Here is a 25,361-nt window from a genome sequence, read left to right as displayed (position 1 = left end):
AGAAAAAAATGAATTGCATTTTTGTTACTCTTTCCCCAGTGTTACACTCCATGCAGAGTTTGGCTTCTTAGGGGTTTTCATGGCAGTTTTCACTGTATCTGCATATTTGCATTTCTAATTTTTGGTCACATATTCTGTGTTTGGTAGGGAACTTTCTTTGTATATGCATGTGTGTTACCAAGGTGAGGTATTCTGCTAGTATATAGTTTCTAATATGAGAATCAAAACAGTCTACATTTTTGTTTGGTTTATAATTTGTTTCTCCCGAAAAGTGGTATATTGGAGTGCCAGCTGTAACATTTGCAGTTTTCCATTTCATAGGCAGAATTTTGCTGTTTGAGTCCTGGGCGATAGTGCTGTTACAGAATGGTAGATCTGCTGCATAGGTGCAGGGTTAGAAAGCCACTATAATATGAGGGATTGTAGGACGAGGAAAACACCAAACCTAAAAGGAAGAAGCAGTCCCTCTGAACATTTTATTTATGACACAGCCCTCCAAATGAAGCCTCATAAGTTAACTCTCCTGCGTCTTCACTGAGGAAGGGGAGCTTACTCCTCAGAGGGATGGTTAAATCCTCTCGCTCTCACCACCCCAAGGTTCAGCCATTGCGGGGGGGGGGGGGGGGGGGAACACTGCTTCAAGACCTTTGGTCACAGCTTAAAATCACATGTCCATGTGGGCGTGCCGGGTAGCATGCACACATGGTCACGCGCACATATGTTTTTAAAATCTACCCCTTAATGTAACAGTGAACTGACTAAATTTGTATTGCTGCTGTTTTCTCTAATACAGAGAAAACAAGGAAGGACACATCCCAGAGCACACCATATTGTGTCCCTTTTCTAAAATATCTTTTTCAGTTTTTTTTCCACTCAAGATTGCTTCAGATACATTCAACCTCCATCCCCTGCAGCAGAGGAATGAAATAAAATGGTGACTGACAAAGTTTATTTAAACTTCAGGTTGAAAAAAATGAAGATGTCAGTGCCAATCCATGCAGGTGTCGGTTAGTATAGGCTGGTTAAAAGAAAAAGCTTGCCCTTGATTGGTTCTGCTCCATCAGTCCCATCTCAGCCCCAGGAAGTCTGGGTTCAGTGACATCACTGCCTTCAGTAGCAGACTCTCTGCTTCCAATTACCTGAGCCCTCACAAGAGTATGCTCAGTTTAGCAACATCATACTATTTAGCAAACAGGCTTACATAAGTAAGTTAACACCAAGTTGAGTTGGGAATTAAATAGAATTCTATTAACAAGTGCACCATATTTGCATATGGTGTTCCTTCATTTGCATGCGTGAACATGCAGATATTGATGTACTCACACTAACATTCTTCTGGACCTTTTCAACATGCATAGTAGGCTTTCCTGCATAAATCACTATTTTTAGAAAATGCAAAAGGAACTTAAAGTGAATGCTAAAGTTTATTGCATTGGTCACTAAACTGCTGCTCAACAGGGATATACAGCATTTTTTTCATTTTGATTTTGGGGTGCACTAATTTTGAGTTAGTGCACTAATTTTGAGTTAGTGCACACTATTGCAAATTAGTGTGCAGTAATGCATGGTAGTGTTTGCTAGCTCAAAATTATTGGGGTATATTTTTTAAGTTATGCGCAGGCATAGATTTGTTCGTGCAACCCGGCGTGAACAAATCTACGCCCAATTTTATAACATGCACGCGTTGCCGAGTGCATGTTATAAAATCAAGGGTCAGTGTGTGCAGGGGTGTGCACAATTGTGCAACCTGCACGTGCTGAGCCGAGCAGCCTGCCTCCGTTCCCTCCAAGGCCACTCCGATTTTGGAGCGGCCTAGGAGGGAACTTTTTTTCCGGCCACCCCCCACCTTCCCTTCCCTTCCCCTTCCTAACCCACCCCCCAGCCCTAACTAAATCCCCCCCCTACCTTTGTTAAGAAAGTTACGCCTGCCCAAGGCAGGTGTAACTTGTGCGCACTGGCACGCTGCCGGTGCGCCATTCCTCAGTCCGGGGGCTGGTTCGGAGGCCTCTGCCATGCCCCCGGAACGCCCCCGGGCTAGCACCATGCCCACAGCCCCACCCCCAGAATGCCCCTGAATGCCGCCCCGCCCCCGACATGCCCCCAAGCAAAGCCCCAGGACTTACACATGTCCTGCGGCTTTGCGCGCGCCGGCGACCTATGCAACATAGGCGCGCCGGCGCACAAGTCCCCTGCATGCGTAAATCCAGCTGGATTTACGTACACAGGGCTTTTTAAATCTGCCCCATTGTGCACTAAAAGTAAACTGAAACAAAAAATAAAAGTGGGAAAAATTTTAAATGAAATGAAAAAAATGATACAAATGTTTTTGGGTTGTACAGCCCTACTGTTCAGAGGTGTACTGATAACCATTTGTTTATTGATTACATTTTAGAATATTCAGTAGTCTGAATAAGATAATGTTATTTACATAAGGAAATGTGTTCTGTAGCTTATTGCTGTATTCATTTTGTATTTCACATGCTTACATTCTCAAATAATTGGTAGTGATAAAAAAAACGGATAGTAATGGGAAATTTGGATATTGAAGGTCATGTTCTTTGTTTATCTATAATTTGAGTGCAAAAGGCTCCTTACACTACGCCAGCCATATGCTTCAATGTTTTTCTGAACTGCCTGTTCTCTGGATGAAAAAAGTTCCTGCTTCATTTTTGTTCTGTTTCTGTTTTTCAGAACAAGATTATTTTAGACCCTATGACCTTCAGCGAGGCCAGATTCCGACCATCCCTTGAAGAGAGGTTGGAAAGTATTATCAGTGGAGCAGCACTCATGGCTGATTCTTCATGTACTCGAGATGACCGGCGGGAAAGAATCGTCGCTGAGTGCAACGCTGTCCGGCAGGCGCTTCAGGACCTCCTTAGTGAGTACATGAATAATGTAAGTGCTGAGCTCCTTTCCGGCGTTAGAGATTTATTAATTGGTTCCTTGACGGCTATGAAAGATTTGCGTTTGTATGTTTTGGAATGGTTCACAGGTGCTATCCTTGAGCTGGAGAAAATGAAAGATTGCTTAGAGAAATTTGTTTGTTGTTCGGTTGTAGTTTGAATGCATCATGCATAATATATCTTAGCTGGTAAGGAGAAAAGTAATCACAAGGTAATGTCTTGAGACATAGTTTGTTGAGAATTCTGTGAAGGGTTGAGCAGGTGTGCAAGCAAAGTAATATGAAATAAAGTTGTCACTGCAATTCAGATCCTAATTACTTTTTTGGTTGTAGCTGTAAGACTCTGAGGCAGATGATCATTATAGTCATCAGAATATAGCTATAGGAACAACAACAAGATCTTGAATGTGTACGGTAGCTGTTTCAGTGGATTCTCAGTATGGCGAGATCTGAAATTTCGAAATGTTAATTATTGCCTCTTAGAATTTTCAAATAATGTACATACATGCAATGAGTAATGTAGCATACCACATATTGTTGTTTCAGACATGCTTCTCTAGGTTCTTCTCCTCAAAGGATACATTTTTTTATTTTTGTCTTTAATTTTTTGTATATCTGAAACTTGTTATATCGATACAGAGCACTGAGTAGACCTGTCATATTATAAATGAGAGTCAACAAGGACCCCGAGAAGATGCAATCAGTGACTTATCACAAGTAGAAAAACCATCTTTGAACATGAGCCAAGCAATTATTAAACTTGCTGCAGTGGTTCATACAAGATATATCTAATGGAGTTTTGTTTTTATAACAATTAACCCAAACTAATATTTTGAAATTTGTATAATCCAATAGTTCCTTCCCTAAGTTATAGATTTGTAACATTTAGAACAGATTTTCTTCAAAACTTTTGACAATGATGGATGTCATTCCACTAGAATGCCAGAAAATATCTCAGTTAGAGGCCTATGTGCTAAAATCAACAATGCCAATTTTTAGTGCACTTTCTGAATAGTGTATTGGCTTTAGTGCGCAATGTATGAAGATAATGATGAGGATACTATTTAAAGGGTTTTTCCAGATAACTTTTTAGTTATCTGGATAGACACCGAGGGGCGGACTTTCAAAGGGTTACACGCATAAGTTATGTGCGTAACCCTTAAAACCCCCCCCCTGCATGCGCCGGGCCTATTTTGCATAGGCTCGGTGGCGCGCACAAGCCCCGGGACGCACGTAAGCCCGGGGCTTTGCTAGGGGGGCGTGTCAGGGGGAGGCACGATGTTCGGGGCATTCCAGGAGGCGTTCCGGGGGCGTGGGGCCAGCCCGGGGGCTTTCCAGGGGGTGTGGCCCAGGCCTCCGGACCAGCTCCCAGGTCGGGTGATGGTGCGCCAGCGGGCCACCAGTGCACGCGAGTTACACCTGCTTCGGGCAGGCGTCACTTTTGCGATAAAGGTAGGGGGGGTTTAGATAGGGCTGGGGGGGTGGGTTAGGTAGGGGAAGGGAGGGGAAGGTAGGGGGAGGTGGAGGGAATGGGCAGTGCGCGCAGAAGCATGCGCAAGGTGCACAAATGTGCACCCCCTTGCGCACGCCGAGCCCGGATTTTAAAAGATACGCGCGGCTACGCGTGTATCTATTGAAATCCAGTGTACTTTTGTTTGCGCCTGGTGCACGAACAAAAGTACATGCTCAAGCTTTTTTTTAAAATGTACCCCCGAGATTTGACTATCTGACTCTGGAATTTGGATACATTTTACCTAGCTAAGGGGGGTCATTTATCAAAGGCTTATCACACATGATACGGCCATATAGAATGCAAATTAGGGGGAGGGGAGGAGTCACGGCAAGGAGGGGGCGGAGTCAGCAGTGTCTTCGCTGCCGATAATGTTACTAATATTATCGTCGGTAGTAGCGCGCCGAATAGCACCACCTTTCATGGTGACACTATTCGGTGTGAAAGCCACCAGCTGGTGCACCGCCGTGGAGCAAAGGCTGCAGGCTTTCTCAGGCCCACCCCCATTTACCCCCTCTGCCCCTCGTTTTCGCAGGATTCATCATTCTGCGAGGAATGATGCAAGCAATGATGAATCCAGGATTCATCATTCTGCAAGGAATGATGCAAGGAATGATGAATCCAGGCCTAAGTAACTAACCAGATAAATGTTATCTGAATATAATGGAGGCATTCCTGGGTCATTCTGGAAAGGAGTAAACTTAGCCAGATAACTTACTTGGCCCATTCCACTATTTAAAGTTAGCCAAATAAATTATTTAGCCTAGTCTAGATGGTGCCACTGAGTAGGGTTAAAGTTTTCCAGAAATGTTACCCAGATAAATTCAAACTTAACTGGTTATATTCAGTTTAGAGCAGGTTAAAAACAAAAAAAAAAAATTATTGCAGGCCTGTAGGCCTGATCCCTGTCCCTCCCAACCCACAAGCTCCACAAAGAATTCCAATGAATGAGAGTCATAGCTCCTGACCCTATGTCTCTTCTCTTCAACTCCCCAAAAGTTACAAAATCTTTGTGTCTTATTTATTTATTTATCTATTTATTTATTTATTTTTATAAATGTATGGATTGCTTTTCAAATTTTAGAATAAAACTTTTTAAAATGATGTACAAAATAATCAACGAAATAAAAAATAAAATAAAAATACATGATACATGATACAAATAAAACAAATTATACTAAAAACAAATCATAAACATCACTGTTATCCCTTCTTGAATTCATCCAACTCAGATACCATTAACCAGATTTTTACCTTATGCTGAAACTGCATCAAATTTTTCTCCTCTTTAAGGGGCCGATGCAATACAGTGCGCTCAGCCAAGCGCACAGTATAACTCGCAGCTAGACATGGGTTAAATAGGCGCTAACCCACCCCCTAATGCAATAGGAGGATTAACGCCTATTTAACGCGTGTCCGACGCGGAGTGAATGAGATAGCACTCATCACATGCAAATGCATGTGAATGAGGCTATTACTCATTCATTCAAATGCAAAAAAAATAAATGTGCATCTTAGACACACATTTATCGCTCAGATATTAACGCCTGCCTGGTGCAGGCATTAATAGCTGAGCACATTGAAAAGAAGTACAGAGAAGCAGAAAAAACTAACCCTAAAAAATGAATTTTCCCGAAAGTGACCCTAGCACCTCCTTGCTAGCGCGACCCCCTAATTTGCTTATAGTATGGCACCCATTAAGAAAGCGGGTGCTGACTTTTCAGTGCCCGCTTTCTGTGTTTTTTATAGCATCTGCCCCTAATTGATAAGGGAAGATTGCTCCAGATTTTAGGCCCTATCATAGTAAATGAACAATTTTGTAACATAATATGTTGGAAGGCCTTAACTGATGGAAGTTGGAATTGATGACAATACTGTGAACATGCATGCCTAATTGAGGATCTCCTAGATAACATATGTTATGATATTGAGGTGTTTGGTGGATTATTAGGGGCAACAATGATAGTGCCTCCCAAGGGGAGGAGCCCCGTAGGGAACTGTAGCACCAGGCTAGACTCAGATGCACAAACACAGAAAATATATCTTTATTATGCAGCTTGTATGGTTCACCAGAGGTGGCAGTAGAGAGTGGATTAGATAGCAGCAGTCTGTGATCCTCGGCGGAGGAGACCCGTCCCACAACGGAGGTATAAGGCCCCGATGCAGATATCCAGTGAGGCACTGTAGGAGAGACAGACTGGCAGATGTTATAACACACTCCCTTGTAGCTGAGTAGATAGAGTTCCCAATGAGCAGTAGAGAGAGGATAGGTAGCAACAGTCTGTGATCCTCGGCAGAGGAGACCCGTTCCATAATGGTGGTGTAGGGCCCGATGTAGATGAACAGACTGGGAGAAGTAGTACTCACTCTCTGTAGCTGATAGGTAGTGTTCCAGCAGGTAGAAGAATTGGTAGCAGGCACCAGGATAGAAACACAGGCCCTCGAGGAGCGAGTACCTGGATTCATGATAGGCACCTGGAAATAAGCGAAGGGCCCCCGAGGAGCGGGTACCCAAGTTAGTAGAACCCCGGGGTGTAAATAGCTTCCAGCAGCAGCAGAAGCAGGCAAAGCAGCTTCAGACCGGAACAAATCCAATCCGTTGCTAACTCGGCGCCAAAGCCGCTCCGGGGATGCCGGAGGGTGCGGCAAGGAGATGCTACAGACGCCATTCTCCTGAGGCTGGTAGAGAAGGCTGAAATAGAGGTGAGGCATGTCGGGCAAAGCCGTCTGAGACCGACGGACGCAACAACATACCAGATGTATAAAGGGCCTAAGCCTCACAAGGTCTTAAAGGCTAATAGCAGTAGTTTAAATTTACATCACAACCTCACTGGTAGCTAAAGCAACTTCTATAAAAGAGGCAGAGTTGATTCCCCCGAGAATGATCCATGACCTATTGGCCCAAGAAGCTACTCTGAGCCCATATACACCCTACCATCCAAAACATCACTCTCCTCCTACCTCCCAGATCTTTACCATGCTTGCTCTTCCCAGAGTGGTTCAGCTTCCATCAGAGACCTGGTACTGCTTGGTGCTGCAATTCAAAGTTTGCTACACTGTCAAATGTCACCATATTTGTACAGCAAGCCAAGCTGTTAGGTTGTAAAAAGTCATTCTCTTGCCAGCTCAGCCTGAGGGATGGCAGGAGGAGCTAGGAGTATAGGATTCATAGTGCGTGGAAGTGATATACCTGTGGGTCTGAGGGGGATGGCATTGACTGGAGAAAGATGTCTTAGTGGGATAATATCGCTGGGAAGGAGAATATAGGGGACTTAGGGGGCTTGTGATTTTGCTGGGAAAGAGTTCTAATGGTGATATTTAAGTTTTCGAATGTCAATTTTGTCAAGCTGGGTTGGCATGCTAAAAGTTAACTACAATTCTGAACCAAAAGCCAAATTTAGCAAGCTAAAAGCAAGGTCCTGGGCTCTTAGTAAGTAGTATGATAATGACAGAGGAAGTCATTACAATGCTATTTACATGTTTTGCAAATGTGGGTGTGTTACTTTTTAAAATACCTGGGTATATATTACAAATTGTTACTACTTTTGGTCCATGCTTGGGCCTTTGTAAAGTGGGAACTGTTTAGCATGTGCATTTAAATTCCTTGAATAAGTACACAAAGCATAGCACATAGTTAGTAAATAGGCCCCTGAGATTTAAAGATGGATGTCACAGTTATTCTCTGTCTTAATTCTCTTTGCTTTGACATTCATTCTTACATCTCTAGTATTAATTCTCATTTCCATGAACAGTTCAGAGTATGACAATTCTGCACATTTCTATGGACATATGCGGGCAGTTCTGTGTAAAGCAATAAAGTTTCCTATGCACCTTAAAGGAGAAGTAGTGACAAGTATCAGAATACATTAGGATGTTAGAAAAAATGAGACCAAACCATAATCTACCCTGGGAAATATCATTCTTCATTAATGGGAAAAAAGCATTTGTCCAAAAGGAATAAAATATGGAACCAAAGTAGTTGTTTTATTATAGTATCATAAATAATTCTGATTTTATTTAACATTTATTTGTGTCACAGATCATCACAAAAGAAGTATTGCCTGAGTCTGGAACACTAACACTTACACCAGGAAGAGAATAGCAAAAATCACTTTTAAGAACAATCTTAATATTTTTACGTATTCTGCTTCTTGGAGGGAATCCATTTCATTTTTCCATTTTTAACAACTCTCAAGATCAAGAATAATGTTGAAAAAAAAAAACAACCCATATTTTGAAATTACCTCACTAGGCAGAAAATGAAGCTAAGAAAACACATTTCTCATGTAAATTAGACCACATTTTGTAGGGTTCCAAGAAAGTAATATATACTCTAGGAAATAATTAAACATTCCATTAACCATTACATAAGCAGCCTCAAGGAGATAAATTACTAAGTAGTTGAACCATATGATTGACTGTCACCCACATGGACTATCCAGCTGTTTGGTGTGAGCCATTGCTTCAGAATATTATAAAGCCAATTTGGCTTACAGAACACATATTTGCTACCCTCAGACTTAATCTCATATTTACAAGATCACTTCTTGCTTCCTACTTCAAAAATCTTTCTGCTTCTGTTGCATCCATCCAGATAAATCAGGAACTACAGCCACTCTGCCACAGGGAAACTGGGTAAGCTATCTGGATAAATGTATGCCATATATGAATATAGCCAGTTTTATTTTTAGATTTATATTCCACTTTTTTCAGCACTTCAGAGTGGATTACATTCAGGTACTGTAGGCATTTCTCTATCCCCAGAGGGTTTACAATCTAAGGGGGGGTCATTTATGAAAGGCTTATCGCACGCAATACGGCCGTGACTCGTGCGATAAGCCTCTATTGCACGTGAAAAGGCCCTTTTCGCGTGCGATAGCATGTAAATTAGATTGGGGTGGAGTCGTGGCAGGGAGGGGGCGGAGTCGGTGGTGTCTTCGCTGCTGGCGATAATGTTACTGAGATTGTCGGCAGCAGTGCGCCGAATAGCGCCACCTTTCACTGTGGCGCTATTCGGTACGAAAGCCGGAAGCCGGCGCACCGCGGCTGTCGAAATCGTACCTCCATGATGCAAAAGCTTTGGGCTTTTGTATTGTGGCATTGAATAAAAATATTTTTTTTTTTTACAAAACACGGGAATAAAATTCCTGTGAAATGTTCGCATCAGCTGCATTTGGAAACCCTTTATTTTTATTTTATTTTTTTTAAGACAAAGCCCTGTGGAACTGGCATGTTTTGACATTGACTTGTGCATGGAAATTCACTCATTAACATCTTTAAGTCGGAAAATAAGTCTGGAGGAACATTCAACAAACTAAGTGGGTCATTTTCAAATGCTTATCGAAGGCGATAGCATGCTGGGAACGGAGTCGGGGTGGCGAGGGGAGGAGTCAGGGCGGCGAGGAGGCAGACTCCGCGGTGTCTCCGCTGGCGGTGATAAGGTAAGCAACGTTATCGTCGCCAGTAGATGCGAAAGCTGGCAGCGAAAACACCGTGGTGGTGCGAAGGCTGCCGGCTTTCACAGGCCCGCCCCCCATTTTGCTGGATTCACCATTCTGCGATAGAATGGTGAATCCAGGCCTAATTGTGAAATGGAAAAATGTACTTTTTCCCTCTCTTTTCCTACCTCTTTTCCAATGCACACTAATGTAGTTTTATCTAAAGGAACACTGAGATAGAGGATCTTGTACAACATGGCTATGTCTTTGCGGACATGTTTACTCCTTCTTTGAAATGGAATTAATAATTTGATTTCTTTATCTTTAAAAGACAGAATTTTGCATCTTTCTCTAGCTTTGTCTTCTTTAACTACCACATGTGCTGTTAGCACTGGGTGCATGCTGCTGTTTGGTGCAAGTGAAAAGAACATTTTTGTTGCTTGTAAAACAATTAAAATATTAACTAGAGCCTTCCTCTAACCTGCAGAGGGATTTTGAATGCATGAATGTTTCAATTACCCATGAACTGCTTAGCAACAATGTGTGTCTCTGTACTCATATAAGGCCTGCTTGTATCTTTATTTTGTAGAGTTTGCAGTGGAGATGGTTGACATTGCAAATATGACAGGTAAAAGATATTTTCTGTACTCACGACAAAGGGAATGGAATGATGCTGCTTTATTTTGAGCTGGACATCACACAGTGTAAGGCACTGTTAAGAATCAGGTGATCAAGTGAAATGTGGCTCCTTGGATTGCTTTCTGCAGAATCTTGTCTCTTAGAATTATTAGTTTTAGGTGCAAGCTCTTAAAATTCCTGTAAAAGAGCTTTCAAACTGATGGATTATCACACATCATTGCCTTGTAGTGTCTATTTTAAGTACCAAGTTTTGTGATAGCAGTTTGAATTTGCAGTTGCTTCAGAAACATGCTTTGTTCTGTTACTGACATCACGTTCATCTATAGCCAGTCAAGAAAACTTACAGTAGCTGTTTAAATGGTGGCATATCTTTCTTTGACTGTGCCAAACTATACATATTATTGAGGTAAAGTGTTTCTAATGTGCTTCCTCTTTACTCATAGGCTGATACAGTAAAGATTGCGGGAGAGCAGGCAAGCGCACACAGGCCACTCTCCCGTGCGTGCGATTCAGAAAAAAAAAATATTCAAATTAGGGCCCGCGGTAAAAAGAGGCGCTAGGGACACTAGCGCATCCCTAGCGCCTCTTTTTGGACAGGAGCGGTGGCTGTCAGCGGGTTTGACAACCGATGCTCAATTTTGCTGGCGTCGGTTCTCAAACCCGCTGACAGCCACGAGTTCGGAAACCGGATGCCAGCAAAATTGAGCGTCCGGTTTTCAACCCGCAAGCCATGGGCTGATTTTAAATGTTTTTTTTTTATTTTTGATTATTTGAAACTTTTGGGACCTCCGACTTAATATCGCCATGATATTAAGTCGGAGGTTGTACACTTTCCCGGTGCCGAGAGAAATTAACATCTACCTTTGGGTAGGCGCTAATTTCTGAAAGTAAAATGTGCGGCTTGGCTGCACATTTACTTTCTGTATTGCGCGGGAATAACTAATAGGGCCACCAACATTCATTTGCATGTTGCGGGCGCTATTGGTTTTGGGGGGTTGGACACGCATTTTCGACTTGCTATTACCCCTTACTGAATAAGGGGTAAAGCTAGCATGTCGAAAACACGCGTCCAAATGCAGGTTAACAGTATGCTCCGCTGGAGTGCACTGTACTGTATCGGCCTGTTAGTTGTACTTTTTTCTTTAATACTAATGAAAGAGCAAAACTCTGGTTATCACTCCAACATCTCTTATCTAGAAAAAGAAAAGACGCTAAGCTTTGACTGACATTCTTTGGGAAATCTTGAGAACTATAATCTACAGGACATGCTGCAGTGAAAAATTGTGAATGCCATATAATACAGGTCTAAAATAATAATATAAAATAAACCTTTACCCTGTGCAGCAAAATGCCCGAAATACTTTTTGAAAAAAAATCTTTCAATGAATGCACATATTTTTTAATTTTCAAATTATTATTGTAACATATGTATGGTTGCATGTTTTGTTACATGAGCTACTGAATATAATAATTTATCATAAATCATTGTTGTCCATTCTTTGTTTACCATTCAAAAATTATTTTTCAAAATTTATTTTTGTGTCTTATGGTATACAAACTTGACAACAATGTTTTTGACATGTAGTGCCTGACTTGGCGATATTCTCAAATTTAGCTGTATTGGTGTAAATACTTCATACAGTAAACATCATGTACTAAAAAGATTCACAAGAATCCTGCAACATTTGTAACATCTTCTAAGGAGAAAATGCTTTGCAAAAGGATGCCTCAGTCACAGTGTCTTCTTGTGCACATATTGGGGCCTATGCAATTAGCAAAACTAAGTTTAGTATAGACTCACAAAAAAAAAAAGGCTAGTTAAAAAGCACTTAACCAGATGCAAAAAGATTTAGCATGCTCATGGTAAAAAATGTCAGAATTGTTCCATGACTTACAATGTACAAGGCACAGAGGTTTCATACTAGTGTAGAAACGAATAAGCTCCAACAGAGACGCTCCAGTTCTCAGGATCATTGCTACCTTTCCTGTGGTTAGTCTGGTTACTGAGTACTGCAGACATACAGAGATTTCATGCATTTCTGAAAGCTATCTCAGAAAATATGTGGATGAACAGACCCCAGTGGGAGAAACGTGCTAGCTCATATCAAACCAGATGAAGTTGGCACTGATGTAGATTTGTTATCCAAAAACAATTGTCATTTTATTTTCTGAATTACTTAAAAATATAAATTTGTATCTGAATAGAATTATATACTGGTGTTGGAATAAATGAAAGATTTTTCTGAAACACGATCTGGTCACTGGAGACCTGTGCTACACTGGGCCTCTCTGCCAGCCCCTTTTGGAATCCCTCATTCCTTCTGAGTTATGATCTTATAAGGCTAAAAAAAATCTCCCCTTTCTGGCTCCTCTTTAAACATACTCAACACCAGAAATTTCATCACTAAAAGTGGCAAATGTGATGCATTTCTTATTACTGTTAGACAGACATACTTCTCAACCAGGGATAAATGGTTTCCTTTTTGTAATCGATTTGAGCTATGCTAAATATCTTTTCTAATTATTTTATAAGTAAATAAAACTTGTGGATTAATAAACCTCTGCCAACTGTGTGTTAAACGTATGTACATTTAGACTGGATTTCAACTGAAAATGATTTCTATAGTTCAGTGGGGATGTTATTTTCTTTAGGCTTTGCTGCGTTATTAATAAATATCATAAGGTCTAGAGCATGCTGATTTAACACTGAGTTGGATCACCTTTGTATAACTATGGTGCCTCAATTATAAGGAGTCCTCAAGGGATCCTCTTGACACCACAGAATTCAATAAGGGCGGGAAATTGTACTTCTGCTCAAGTGAGGCACTTTATATGCCTTGGAGAGTATTCTACCAATGCAGTGTGATTTTATTATGCAAACCACGGAGCAGAAGGGGCTGAACACTCAACAGAGACTAGATTTGAAAAACTCAACATGTTATTGCCATTCTATTTTGAGAATAATGCCTCCCAACATAACCATATTTTATGGAATAGCAATGCTTTTATTATTATTGGCTCTGTTGGTTGATAATTTTAATAGAACGGGCCACACAAGGCTGGCCCAAGGGCTCTGTAGCAGGGTTGCACGCTCCCATGCACAAGACCTACTGTCAGATTGAAAGCCTCTGCAGTCCAACCCGACTGAGGATAGGGTCTTAATGTTGGTTTATTAATAGATAAGGTGATAACAAACACATTTCTTGACTTATAGAGCCCACGTCTACAACATAGTGCACGTCTGCAAACTACATGCAGACTTCAGCTATAATTTTCAAAGTGGACTTACGTACCTAATTCCACTTTGAAAATTGGCAGGGACACATTGACCTCAATGCTTGCGTGGCATACATGCGCACCTTTATGCCTGCATGTAAACAAGTATAAATGTTCACGTGTACATTTATGCACATACTTTTGACTTTAGAAAGTACACACATAAAGAGGCAGATTTTAAAAGAAGTGTGCGCACGCTACCCGGCACACACACATGTACGCCCAATTTTATAGCATGCGCGCGCAGGCGCACGCATGTCATAAAATCCGGGGTCGGCGCGCACAAGGGGGTGCGCAATTGTGCACCTTGTGCGCGCCGAGCCACTCTGCCTTCCTCCGTTCCCTCCCCCTAACCTGACCTTCCCACTCCTTCCTCTAAACCCCCCCAAAAGTTTTGTTTTACCTTTTGCGCCTTCCTCCGGGCAGGCGCAAGTTGTGCGCACCGGCCAATTGCCAGCACGTGATCTCTGGCACAGCGGCAAATGGCCGCTGTGCCAGGAGCTGCCGATCCTGCCCCCGCCCCGCCCCAGGACCGCCCAGGACTGCCCACGCCGCGCCCCCTCCCCAGCCCTTTTTGCAAGCCCCTGGACTTACGCACAGCCCCGGGGATTTATGCGCACCGCCGGGCCTTTTGAAAATAGGCCCAGCACGCGTAACCTTTTGAAAATCCGGCCTGAATTGTTCTACTGCCCGGGAACATCACTTTCAAATACATGCAAAAATGCATGTGAAATTGCTTCCGCGCATCTCTTTACATGTACAGCTCCTGGGGTGATTTTCAAAAGGTCTAGATACGTGAGTAAAACAGCATGTTACATGTGTATATACTTTTGAAAACTCAGTCCAATATGTACGGCGAGCAGAAATAAGAGGGCAATTTTAATCAAGGCTTAAATCCAGTCCACTTCTCCATTCCAGGTCAGTTCCCACGGTAATTACTTTCTGGGACTGACACAGTGAATTCTTGACACACATCTTCCACTTTCAAGATTAACATAAAGCTTCAGTACTTTCACATCACATAAAGTCCATTTATACAGTATTCAGAGCTCACAGGTAGTGCACTAACACAAAAATCGGCGCCCCCCCCCCCCCCCCCGAATCGCAGGAAATATGAAATTTCCCATGGGGGCCCCGACACAAAGCCCAAGATGATAGGGCTTAACGAAACACATCACATGCCGGTTTGAAAGTTACCGTCAAAGTGTCTGGATTTAGGACCCATGATTGCAGAGTCCTGGAACGAGCCCCAGCTTCATATCCTCCAGCTAAGGACTGTCACTACAAATAAGAATAAAAGTGGGCACACAGTAGACATAGGAGAAAATATTCAATGCTCCTCATGCTAGAAATTTGTACAGAAGTGGAAGGCAGGCAAGTGGGCGGAGTCCCTGGCCTCTGGAGTAACCTTGTGACAGGTCCCATTCCCCCACAAACCCTGCTGGCCCCTTTCTGAGCTAAGGGGAGGGTTCAACCGTGTGAGGTGATTGTTGCAGTTCAAAACCATGCAGGAGAGGTACTTTCCCTCTATTTGGATGGTTTCTGGAGAGAGGTATTGGTTCATTGGTTGTAGGTTTGAGAGGCGCGTGTGTTCCCTTCTGGCCCTGTGGCTGAAGCAGTTTCCCTCCTACCCACCCTCTATTTGTTCATTTGTGTGTCTGCAGTGCCACAACTTTGATGGAAGGGAGTCTGAGCCATTCTGCTGCACCCCGTGTGTTGAATCAAGTGCTGATTGTCTGATGGGGGAGGCAGTTGCACCAGAAGCAGTGGTCAGAGTGCGATGGACCACTTTGTGGTGGGGCGAGATAAAGAGTCATCGATCATGACAGTGGTCCTTTGTTCCCTCATGCCAAGTGGGTTGAAGTGGTCCTGCCTTTGTGATGTGGCAGACAAGTTGCCCAGGCACTGGGTTGGTGGGGAGATGGGTCTTCTCTGTAACCTGTTGGGGCTCGGGTTTAGTATTTGCTGTTTCAATAAAATTAAAAAACAATCAATACATAAGAAGTAAAAAAAATAACACAGTTCAGCGATGTGTAAGCACTGAAGTGGTAGAAATATTGATTGTTACAGGATTTAGACATGAGGAAAATTACATCAATAATTGCAAAGCACTGGCAGTATATTTGTATTATCTTTCTAACTATATTAAAAACTTGTAGCAGATCTTTGCAGGAACCATAGGTTTTCAATCTAGCCCTGTCCAGGTCAGCTCATGGGCATGGGGGCACACAGGGAGGGTCACAAACCAATCAAAGCCTCATGGCCTCCCAGGATTCCCACACAGGGTAGGAAAGAGAGTCTTTCCAAGGCCCTTAGGATTTTGTCTCTCTCTGGACTGCATACCAGTCCAGTCACACCAAAAAAGACTTTTTACTCCAATTCTGTCATCCAAAAATGAGTTTACTGCAAACTAGCAGCAGGAAAAACAAAGTCCCAAATAGTATAACAATTGATAGTGCACTCCTGCAATGCAAAGTCCAAAAATAGGCCACAATGCAATCACAATCGCTTTTCCACACCCTCCTTCCCACAAAGGTAAGCTTTATGAGAAAGGTACCCATCTCCCCTGCACCCTCCCAGTACCTTTTGGGCAACTGAATCTTCTCTGTTCCTCTCTTTCTTCTCTTACGGGAGCACTTGGTGGATTTGCCTGATCAGCCAGGCCTCTGTGAATTTCCCCAGGCAGGCTTACTCCTGGAACTCATCCAGCAGATTCTGTGCAACCCTTTTCTCTTTGGGGCTCCTCAGACTCTGAGTCTCTTCAGGAGTAATACTTCCTTCGGTACTCTCTGGACTCCCAGGACTTCACCTGTCCTGGAATCCTCCTCTCAGCAGGCCCTCAGGTCCCAGCCACCTTCTCTGAGCAGAACAGAATGTTCTCCTGAACCTTCCCTGTGGAGAGAGAGAGAGAGAGAAGCCCAATAGCAGCACTCTGTGAAGAGAGAGTATCCCAGCAGAACTCCAGGTCCTGGAATTCTTTCCCCTTCTCTGACCCTCTGACCGTATTGCATAACTGCAGCAGTTTTAGGGAAGTGCTATACCTCCCTAATAACTCTAACACTATAGACATCACTTTAGGGGCAAGATCTGGTGAAGTCCTCTGACACACACAAAGGACAATCAGACCAGCTGAAACCATTGTTGTCACTTTTGTTAGTGGCAGAGCCAATTTCAAGGGAAAAACTGGGCATCCCGTCATATCAATATAAGTTCATTGAATACAGTACCTTGCCAGTACACAACCTTTTTTGTTGTGCTATATGCCAAGAAGTTTGATTTAGTCATTCCTGACATGCAGTGCAGGTTGCAAACAGTTTGATCTGTACAAATTCATCCAAATAGCCATAAATATTTCATAGGATCATTAATTTTTTCAACCTTAAAAGATGGCACTTGCAGTGCCGGCTTACAAATAGAAAACGTAACTCCAGCCTTGGCATTACAGTCACTGGCTACAGCTTGCCCTTCTCCATGCTCTTTCAAAGCAGTTAAATGATTTCCACTCTACCCCTGCTTACTGCAATGATGGCTCCTATGCTACATTAAAAAAATATATATATATCAGAAAAACACAATGAAGGAAAAAAGAATTTCAGAGCTAATGTCCTTTGCTTTCCTACTTGATCCTTATCTGTCATCTCAGAAAAACTACCCAGCTAACTAATAACTGAAACAAACGCATGACTCCTACAATTCCTTTCTTAGGAAATATCCTGTATGACGTTATAGAAATATAAGCTAAGAATACTTTATTGAAGAGGTGAAGGCAATTTTTCTAAAAGACACAAGCATTATTGTCCAAGAAGCTTGAGAGGAAATGAAAAGCTCTGTATGCTCAAGACACTATCAACTTTCTCTAGCTCTACTTCTATTTGAAAAGCATATTTTGAAAGGTGATTTCGAATTGCATAAGGTTAATCAGTATGACAGTGGACAATACATTACATTCGTCTGACAGCAAAATGTCCATAGCTGTCCTAAACCCACGAGTCAGTGATTGGTGATAGCAGGCGCCTGCTGAGTCATCAGGATTGGCTGATTTAGTTGCAGCAGTCCAGACAGGATAATATATCAATTGATTTCCTCCAAAAAGTGTCATTGGAAGATTTAGAAGGGTACGTCACAGTTAAAACTACAGTCAACGATCAAATTAATGAACTTTGCCCTAAGAATGTGAAGTGGGAGGGTAACATTTGTCATCCCTGGTTGAGGTTAGCTAAATGGTGCCAGCAGATCCGGTCCATCTCATGACCTGGAGGGATTCTATTTTTTCAGTGACTTTATAATTTAAGAGCTACGGAAAAAGGATATTGTTTCAAGAAAGGACTATTTCTGGTGACATTACTGAAAAAGAACAGATATTCCCTTTGCTACATTTCAGATTAGTATGGTAAAATATGCAGCTATGAGCTCATATGGTCTGTATCTGAGTACCCCAAAAAATATGGTAAGCCATATTGTTTTCACATAGTCAATAGTATGATGAAATAATTGATTTTATTACAGTCGGAAAAACATACAAATAGAAGTGGGCTCCCTAGATAGTCTCCTTTTTTTGGTCAGCCGGGGTACTTTTTAGAAAATGACAATGGGGACGGAAGGAGAATCCTGCTCACCAAGGGCCTTTTTCCAAAATTCATAGAACCGAGAGAGAAGAAGGAAGGGAGCATCAGCTCAAATAGTCTTTTTTTTAAGTGATAGGTGAGCCAGAGGGATGGAGGGAAGGGGATGGGACCATTGTTTTAAATGTAGAGTCGGGAGGAAGCATCAGTCCCCTTATAATTTATTTTTTTTTAAATATCAGGCCAACATGAGGATTTTTTAGTTAAGTTTAGGCCTGTAATTTGGATGACCAGAGTTAATTGGGTAACTTTGATCACCCAGCACTAAATGTAAGCACTGACTGGAAACCCTGCATTTCCAGATACATTTTGTGAAGGCTATGAATTGCCCAAATAAAATAGAGCCAGTCAGGAGGGGTGAGATTTCTAAACAGCAAAGTTTTTCAAAGTTAGCCGGACAAAGCCTTTGAATATTGACCTTTAGGTGTTTCATTCATGCAGAAAACAGAATGCAAATGGTTCCAAGAAATAAATAGCCCTGAGTTGTATTAACAACTTTTAAAAATTTAGGAGGGAATTATCAACGTAGTCATGCGCCTGAAAGTAGCATAAATCATAGTGATTTTCAAAAGCCCGTTTACACGCTTAAAAGTCCATTTTACTTTCATAAAACCTTTTGAAAATTCAGTGAAATTCCAAGGGAGTTACTCACACACAAGCAACAATTTTCAAAAGCCCATTTACATGTGTAAAGTCAATTTATGACATAAAACCCAGTTGAAAATTGCCTCCAGTATGCTTTAAGACATTGGTCTTCAACTGGTGAGTCGTAACCCACAACAAGACCTCAGCTTGACCTAAAGGAGGTTGTACTAACTGTACTGCCGCCATATACATATTGGTAAAACAAATTAGTGGGCCTTATCCAGACTGCCTTAGGGTCTGCCGTGCCCAGAAAGTATGGAACTAACTGCCTGCTGTGGCACACTAGTGTCTTAACAGTATCCAAGTTTCTTGCTCTTATGGCATGGGCCATTCCTTGCTGAGTAAAGTTAGTCGTCTTTGTACTTCTCCGGCCCCCATCTGTGGTACTGCCAGCTGGAAGATTTCCCACCTTTGTGGCATGCTCTGTTGTGTTGTTGCTTGTGCTGTGGCAATGTCCTTTCCTCCTGCTGCTGTTTAGCTTTCTTTTTTTTTGGCTTCTCCCAGGCTTTTGGTGGCTTCATGCTGTAGCACCTGGTTCTTGTAACATTTCTGACTGGGAAATTGCCTGTATTGCCTTATTTTTCAGAGTAAAATCTGCTTGCCTTTCTAGCTTCTGGGATACTCATATGAAATCCCAGTTACCATTTGTTCCCTGATGTATTCTTCTTTTGGATCTTTAAACTTAACAAGCATTTGTATGTTCATACAGACGGCTGGATGTAGGCTTCTGCTGTCTCCCGCTGACAGAAACATGTGCATTGTTGAATAATGTGTTTTGAAATGAAATGTTCATCAAACTTCCTTATTATAACATCATAGCTATTTCTGTCTATGCAACAAAGGTGAATGAATTGCAAACATTCACAGTCTCGCTGCCCTTTACATAAAGCAGGGAGCAAACCTGGACTTCGTGTGAGTGTGCATTCAGTTTTGTGGAGAAGCTGAAGCATGCAATCCGTTGTTTCTAGTCAAGCCAATCAGCAGGCTTATCAAAGCGAAAGCTCTCTGGAGGGTTGAACCTTGGCATTTTCACTAGTTCAGATTTAGTTTATGTCCGACACCGTGTCATGCACATCGACCATTCGCTCACAGAAGAGGCTGGAGGCAGTTTAGTAAAACAGGAATTTCTACTGTTAATGCCAGTATTACAAAAGAACATAGATCTGTCAAATTTATCCAGTAATGCCCTCCATTACTTTCAGGTTCACTCTGCCTAAAGGTGCCCCTCTTTATGGCACAGCCTCCACTTAAGTTAACTCTTGTCACTTATTGATTTGTTTCTGATTTTTAAACACTTGAAGATCAGACTTTCTTTGTACACTTTGAAACATCATTTAGCTGCATGGATACTGCTGCTAACTTTAATCAGGGTGAAGACAGGGAAAGAAAAATCATTTTTGAGAATAACTTTCAAGTCTGAGGAAAAATGATTATTAATTGCTCTTCATTTCACTTCATGTGTTTATCATTTATAAGTGTTTGATGTTTCTCATTTTCCCCCCAAGAGTGGTCTCAAGGTGGATTACAACAAATTTCTTACCATATTAATTTTGAAACTTTTCTTTTCACACAATTTTTGAATATTGGTTTCAAGGGGCCAGTTTAAGTTTTCAGTGGTGCTTTTGTACCTGTGGTCCTTCAGGCAAATTTTGAAAGGGAGAATGTGCAGGTAGCTTTGCTTTGAAAATGTGCTTCTGTCAGGTCTATGGGTTCTGAAGTGTGCTTGGATATCATACCTGCTTAGATTCCAGTCAGGGTCCATGTAGGAAAGGATGCAGAGGGATTTGAAAAATCAGATCCATGTGTGTTCTTTGCATCTATCACCTCCTGTTACCCCAGTGAACCTCCCCGTTTTTCCCCCACAGCTAAATCTTGCCACCTTTGGAACTCAGCACCTAGAATTTGATGCCCCAGGGATTCATCAGGGTAATTCCTTATTCACATGGCTAAATCCCCATGAGAAAGCAAGAGGACTATTGTCCAAAATTCAGCTTGAACAAGTTTTCCCAGTTTACATATTGTAATTGTTTCTCACAAGGTTATCTATAGAAATAGAATGCATAAGTTAGATAATCTGTTTATGCTTTGGAAGGATTGCAGCAAACAGAATACATATTTTCTCCAGAGACACTAAATGGGAGAAACCTCTTAACATAGGTCAGTTATATCATTTGAGAAAATGGGATTGAACATTTTATTATGAAAGCACATCCTTTTGCTCACCAATTTGCTCCTAGTATGACAAATCCCAGTTACCTATGTAATGTCAGATCCCCTGCTGCTCCTGGTTGCATTTGACTAAATTGTAGCTTGCATTTCAAGGGCCATTAATTTGTTGCTTTTTCTTGTCCACATGTCATTATCAGCCTGTTCTCCTATTACAAAAGAGATTCTGTCTGCATTTAAAACTAGGATAATTGCATTGTGCTTTGCTCTCAATAAAACAATGCTAGGCATATTGTGTAACTGATAAGATTTTGGATCTCTCTCTAGGGGATATATCAAATAAGGATTTTTCACACAAATATACAAGAGAAGCCCTTTAGTCTATCAGGCCCTGAATTTTAGTGTTGTGCTTAGAGTCCGTCTTCTGTGTTTGCATGCTTCAAGCATGTCTGATACCAAATGCAGAGGTGATGAATGTTTTAAGGGAATATCAAACTTGAAGTATCTCTGCAGAATCTATTAATCTTTTATATGTTGCATTTGCCAAACAGGGGCCTGAAAGACAGATGTGATCTTAAGCCATTTTCCTCATGTCATTCTAAAGTAAACCTTCAGTACATAAACTGCATAAACATGGCTTCCACAAGCGTGCCAAATTGTGTTTATTAAAATGTGTCAAAGGTGTTGAACTCTCTGGTAACAGCAAGAAAAAGGAAGGGTTGCAGGAAAGAGTGGGACATAGATATTTGCAGAATATGGCATTACAACAAAAATGGATTCCCTCACTTTTCAGAGGCAAGGGATTCACTTAAGGCATGTAAAGTTATTTTTTTCTCTGTTTAGAGACATTTAATAATGGAGATTATGGGATTTACAAGGGTTAATCATGGCCTCTGCCTTCCAGTCTAGATCACTGAACTCATAGAAACATAGAAAATGATGGCAGAAAAAGGACCTAACGGTCCATCCAGATGCCCAGCAAGCTTATGATAGCATCTGCCGCGCCATACCGGTCACCCCCATACTTAATTTCCCAATCCGTCAAACTCAGGGCCCCTGTTGCTTGCTCCGAGAGTCCAATTCCCCTTTTACCTCATGCGGCTGAAGCGGAGAGCAGTGTTGGAGATGCATCACAAGTATTGGTTAAGGGTAGTAACAGTCGTATCATCAAGTTACCCCTTGCTTATTTATTTTCCCAGACCATAAAATTCAATGTCCTTGTTGGTTGCTGTCTGAATCCAATTCCCCTTTTCCTCTTTTCCCCCTACCATTAAATCAGAGAGCAATAATGGAGTTGCATCAACGGTATGAAGGCTTATTGGTTAAGCGTAGTAATTGCCACACCAGCAAGTTACCCCATCCACTCTTTTCTAGGGATGTGAATCGTTTTTCTGACGACTGAAAATATCGTACAATATTTTCAAAATCATCAGAAATCAGGGGCTCCCCAAAACCGATAGGAAAACCCCACAAAATTGTTCATGGGGTTCTCTTATCATTTTGGGGGAGGGCGGGAAAAATGGCACACAAAAATAACCCCTAAACCCACCCCGACCCTTTAAAACACATCCTTTAGCTTCCCCCACCTTCCTGACCCCCCCAAAACTTTTTAAAAGTATCTGGTGGTCCAGTGGGGGTCCCGGGAGCGATCTCCCGCTCTCGGGCCATCGGCTGCCACTGATCAAAATGGCACCGATGGCCCTTTGCCCTTACCATGTGACGGTATCTGTGCCATTGACCGGCCCCTGTCCACATGGTAGGAGTAATGGACGGCCGGCGCCATCTTTAAAAACAACACGGGCCATCCAGTGTTCCTACCATGTGACAGGGGCCGGCCAATGGCACGGATACCCTGTTACATGGTAAGGGTAAAGGGCCATCGGCGCCATTTTGATTAGTAGCAGCCAAAGGCCCGAGAGCGGGAGATTGCTCCCGGGACCCCCACTGGACCACCAGGTACTTTAAAAAAGTTTTTTTTTGGGGGGGGGGGGGGTCGGGAGGGTGGGAGAAACTAAGGGATGTGTTTTAAAGGGTCAGGGTGGGTTTTTTGTTTATCGGCTTGGGCGCAGCCGATAAAAAAAAAAAACAAACAATCGGACTGCACGAAAAAGTTCCCCGATAGTCCCCGAACCCAGAATAGGAACCAATTCCGGTTCTGATTCACATCGCTACTCTTTCCTTCATTTCCATATAACATTTAGGGATCCACAGTGTTTATCCCATGCCCTTTTGAAATCTTTCACTGTTTTTGTCTACACCACCTCCTCCAGAAGGGCATTCCAGGCATCCACCATGCTATCTGTGAAGAAATATTTCCTGATGTTGGTTCTGAGCATCCTCCTTGGAGTTTCATTACGTAACCCCTAGTTCTAATGATTTCTTTCCAATGGAAAAGGTTTGTCATTTGTGCATCATTAAAACCTTTCAGGTTTCTGAAGGTCTGTATCATATCTCCCCCCCTGCCCCTCCTCTCCTCATAAATCATTTGATGGAGACCCCCCACCATTTTTGTTGCCCTTCTCTGGACCGCCTCCATCCTGTCTCTGTCCCTTTTGAGATATGGTCTTCAGAACTGAACACAATACTCCAGGTGAGGCCTCACCAATGACCTGTACCAGGGGATTATTACCTCCTTTTTCTTACTGATTATTCCTCTTTCTATGCATCCCAGTATTCTTCTGGCTTTAGCTATCACCTTGACACATTGCTTTGCCTTCTTCAGATCGCCAGACACTATCACTCCAAGGTCCCTCTCCTGCTCCATGCAAAACAGCCCTTCATCCCCCATCACATACAGCTCTTCTGGATTATCACACCCCAGATTCATAAATCTACACTTCTTGGCATTGAATCCCAGCTCCCATGTTTTCAACCACTGTTCAAGCTTCCTTAAATCATGTCTCATTCTCTCTACTCCTTCCGGCATGTCCACTCTGTTGCAGATCTTAGTATCATCCACAAATAGACAAACTTTACCTTCTATCCCTTCTGCAGTGTCTTACAAATATATTGAACAGGACTGGTCCCAACACAGATCCTTGGGGCACTCCACTTAACACTGCTCTCTCTTCAGAGTAGGTTCCATTTACCATCACACACTGTCTTCTGTCCGTCAAATGGTTTGTTATCCATGCCACCACCTTGGTGCTCGCTCCCAAGCTTCTCATTTTATTCACAAGCCTATGTGGGACCATATCAAAAGCTTTGCTGAAATCCAAGTAGATCACATCAAGGGCTCTTCCTTGATCCAATTCTTTAGTCACCCAATCAAAAAAATCAATCAGATTTCTCTGACAGGACCTTACCCTGGTGAATCCATACTGCCTTGGGTGCAGCAGTCCTCCTGAATGTGGATAGTTCACTATCCTTTCCTTCAGTAGAGTCTCTATTAATTTTCTCACCACTGAGGTGAGGCTAACTGGCCTGTAGTTTCAGCCTCCTCTCTGCTCCTACTCTTGTAAAGTGGAACCACCATTGCACTTCTCCAATCACTCAGCACTGCTCCTGTTTCCAGGGATCTATTGAACAGGTCATGCAGTGGACCTGCCAGTACATCTCTGAGTTTCTTCAGTATCCTGGGATGAAATTGGGATGAACTCCTTCTCTTGTCTTTGTTTCTAGAAGTCATGCTATTAATCTGTTTAACTTTAAGCACTTAAAACCCTTGTGTTACTGGATTACTTCTGATAATAGCCGGTGGTTCTAATGCTACAACTAGGCACAGTTGGGAATAAAGACCACTACATGATTATGTAGTAATGATATTTGTTCCTTCAATCAGATATGTTATTAGAATGTTATCAATTAATTAATTGAACTGAGAAGGTCATATGCCCAAGTGTATACCACCTTGAGAAACAAGGTTGCAGAACCAATGTATTTAATAATGTTAGATACTCAATCTTTACAACTGAAGAACACATTTATGTAGACTGTTGTGATCTTCCCTAAACCTAATTTTAGTTTTTGTTTTGGCACCACACTGTATTTGAATTAGATTTTTTTAAATTATGCACATGTTCTATGATCCAGAAATTTTTTTTAGTTTCTTAATATGAATTGTTTTAATATTTAGTTTATTTGAATTTTAAGATAAGTTTTAGAAATGGAATAAAAATCATTTACTAAATATCCACAAGAGGGCACTCTAGTAATGGTGTTGC

General features: G+C 42.1%; 1 protein-coding gene across 2 annotated transcripts in view; it reads left to right on the top strand.

Annotated features, from left to right (window-relative positions):
• Positions 1-25,361, top strand: part of CTNNA2 (catenin alpha 2) — a 2,350,558-nt gene that overhangs the window by 631,937 nt on the left and 1,693,260 nt on the right. For both annotated transcript variants that reach the window (XM_029593361.1, XM_029593351.1), the window contains exon 7: positions 2,692-2,895. In XM_029593361.1, the coding sequence (XP_029449221.1) occupies positions 2,692-2,895 (204 nt within the window). The remainder of the gene's footprint in view (positions 1-2,691; positions 2,896-25,361) is intronic.

Source organism: Rhinatrema bivittatum, chromosome 1 (genome assembly GCF_901001135.1).
Source record: "Rhinatrema bivittatum chromosome 1, aRhiBiv1.1, whole genome shotgun sequence".
Classification (NCBI taxonomy): Eukaryota; Metazoa; Chordata; class Amphibia; order Gymnophiona; family Rhinatrematidae; genus Rhinatrema; species Rhinatrema bivittatum.
This window is presented reverse-complemented; position numbering and strand designations above follow the sequence as displayed.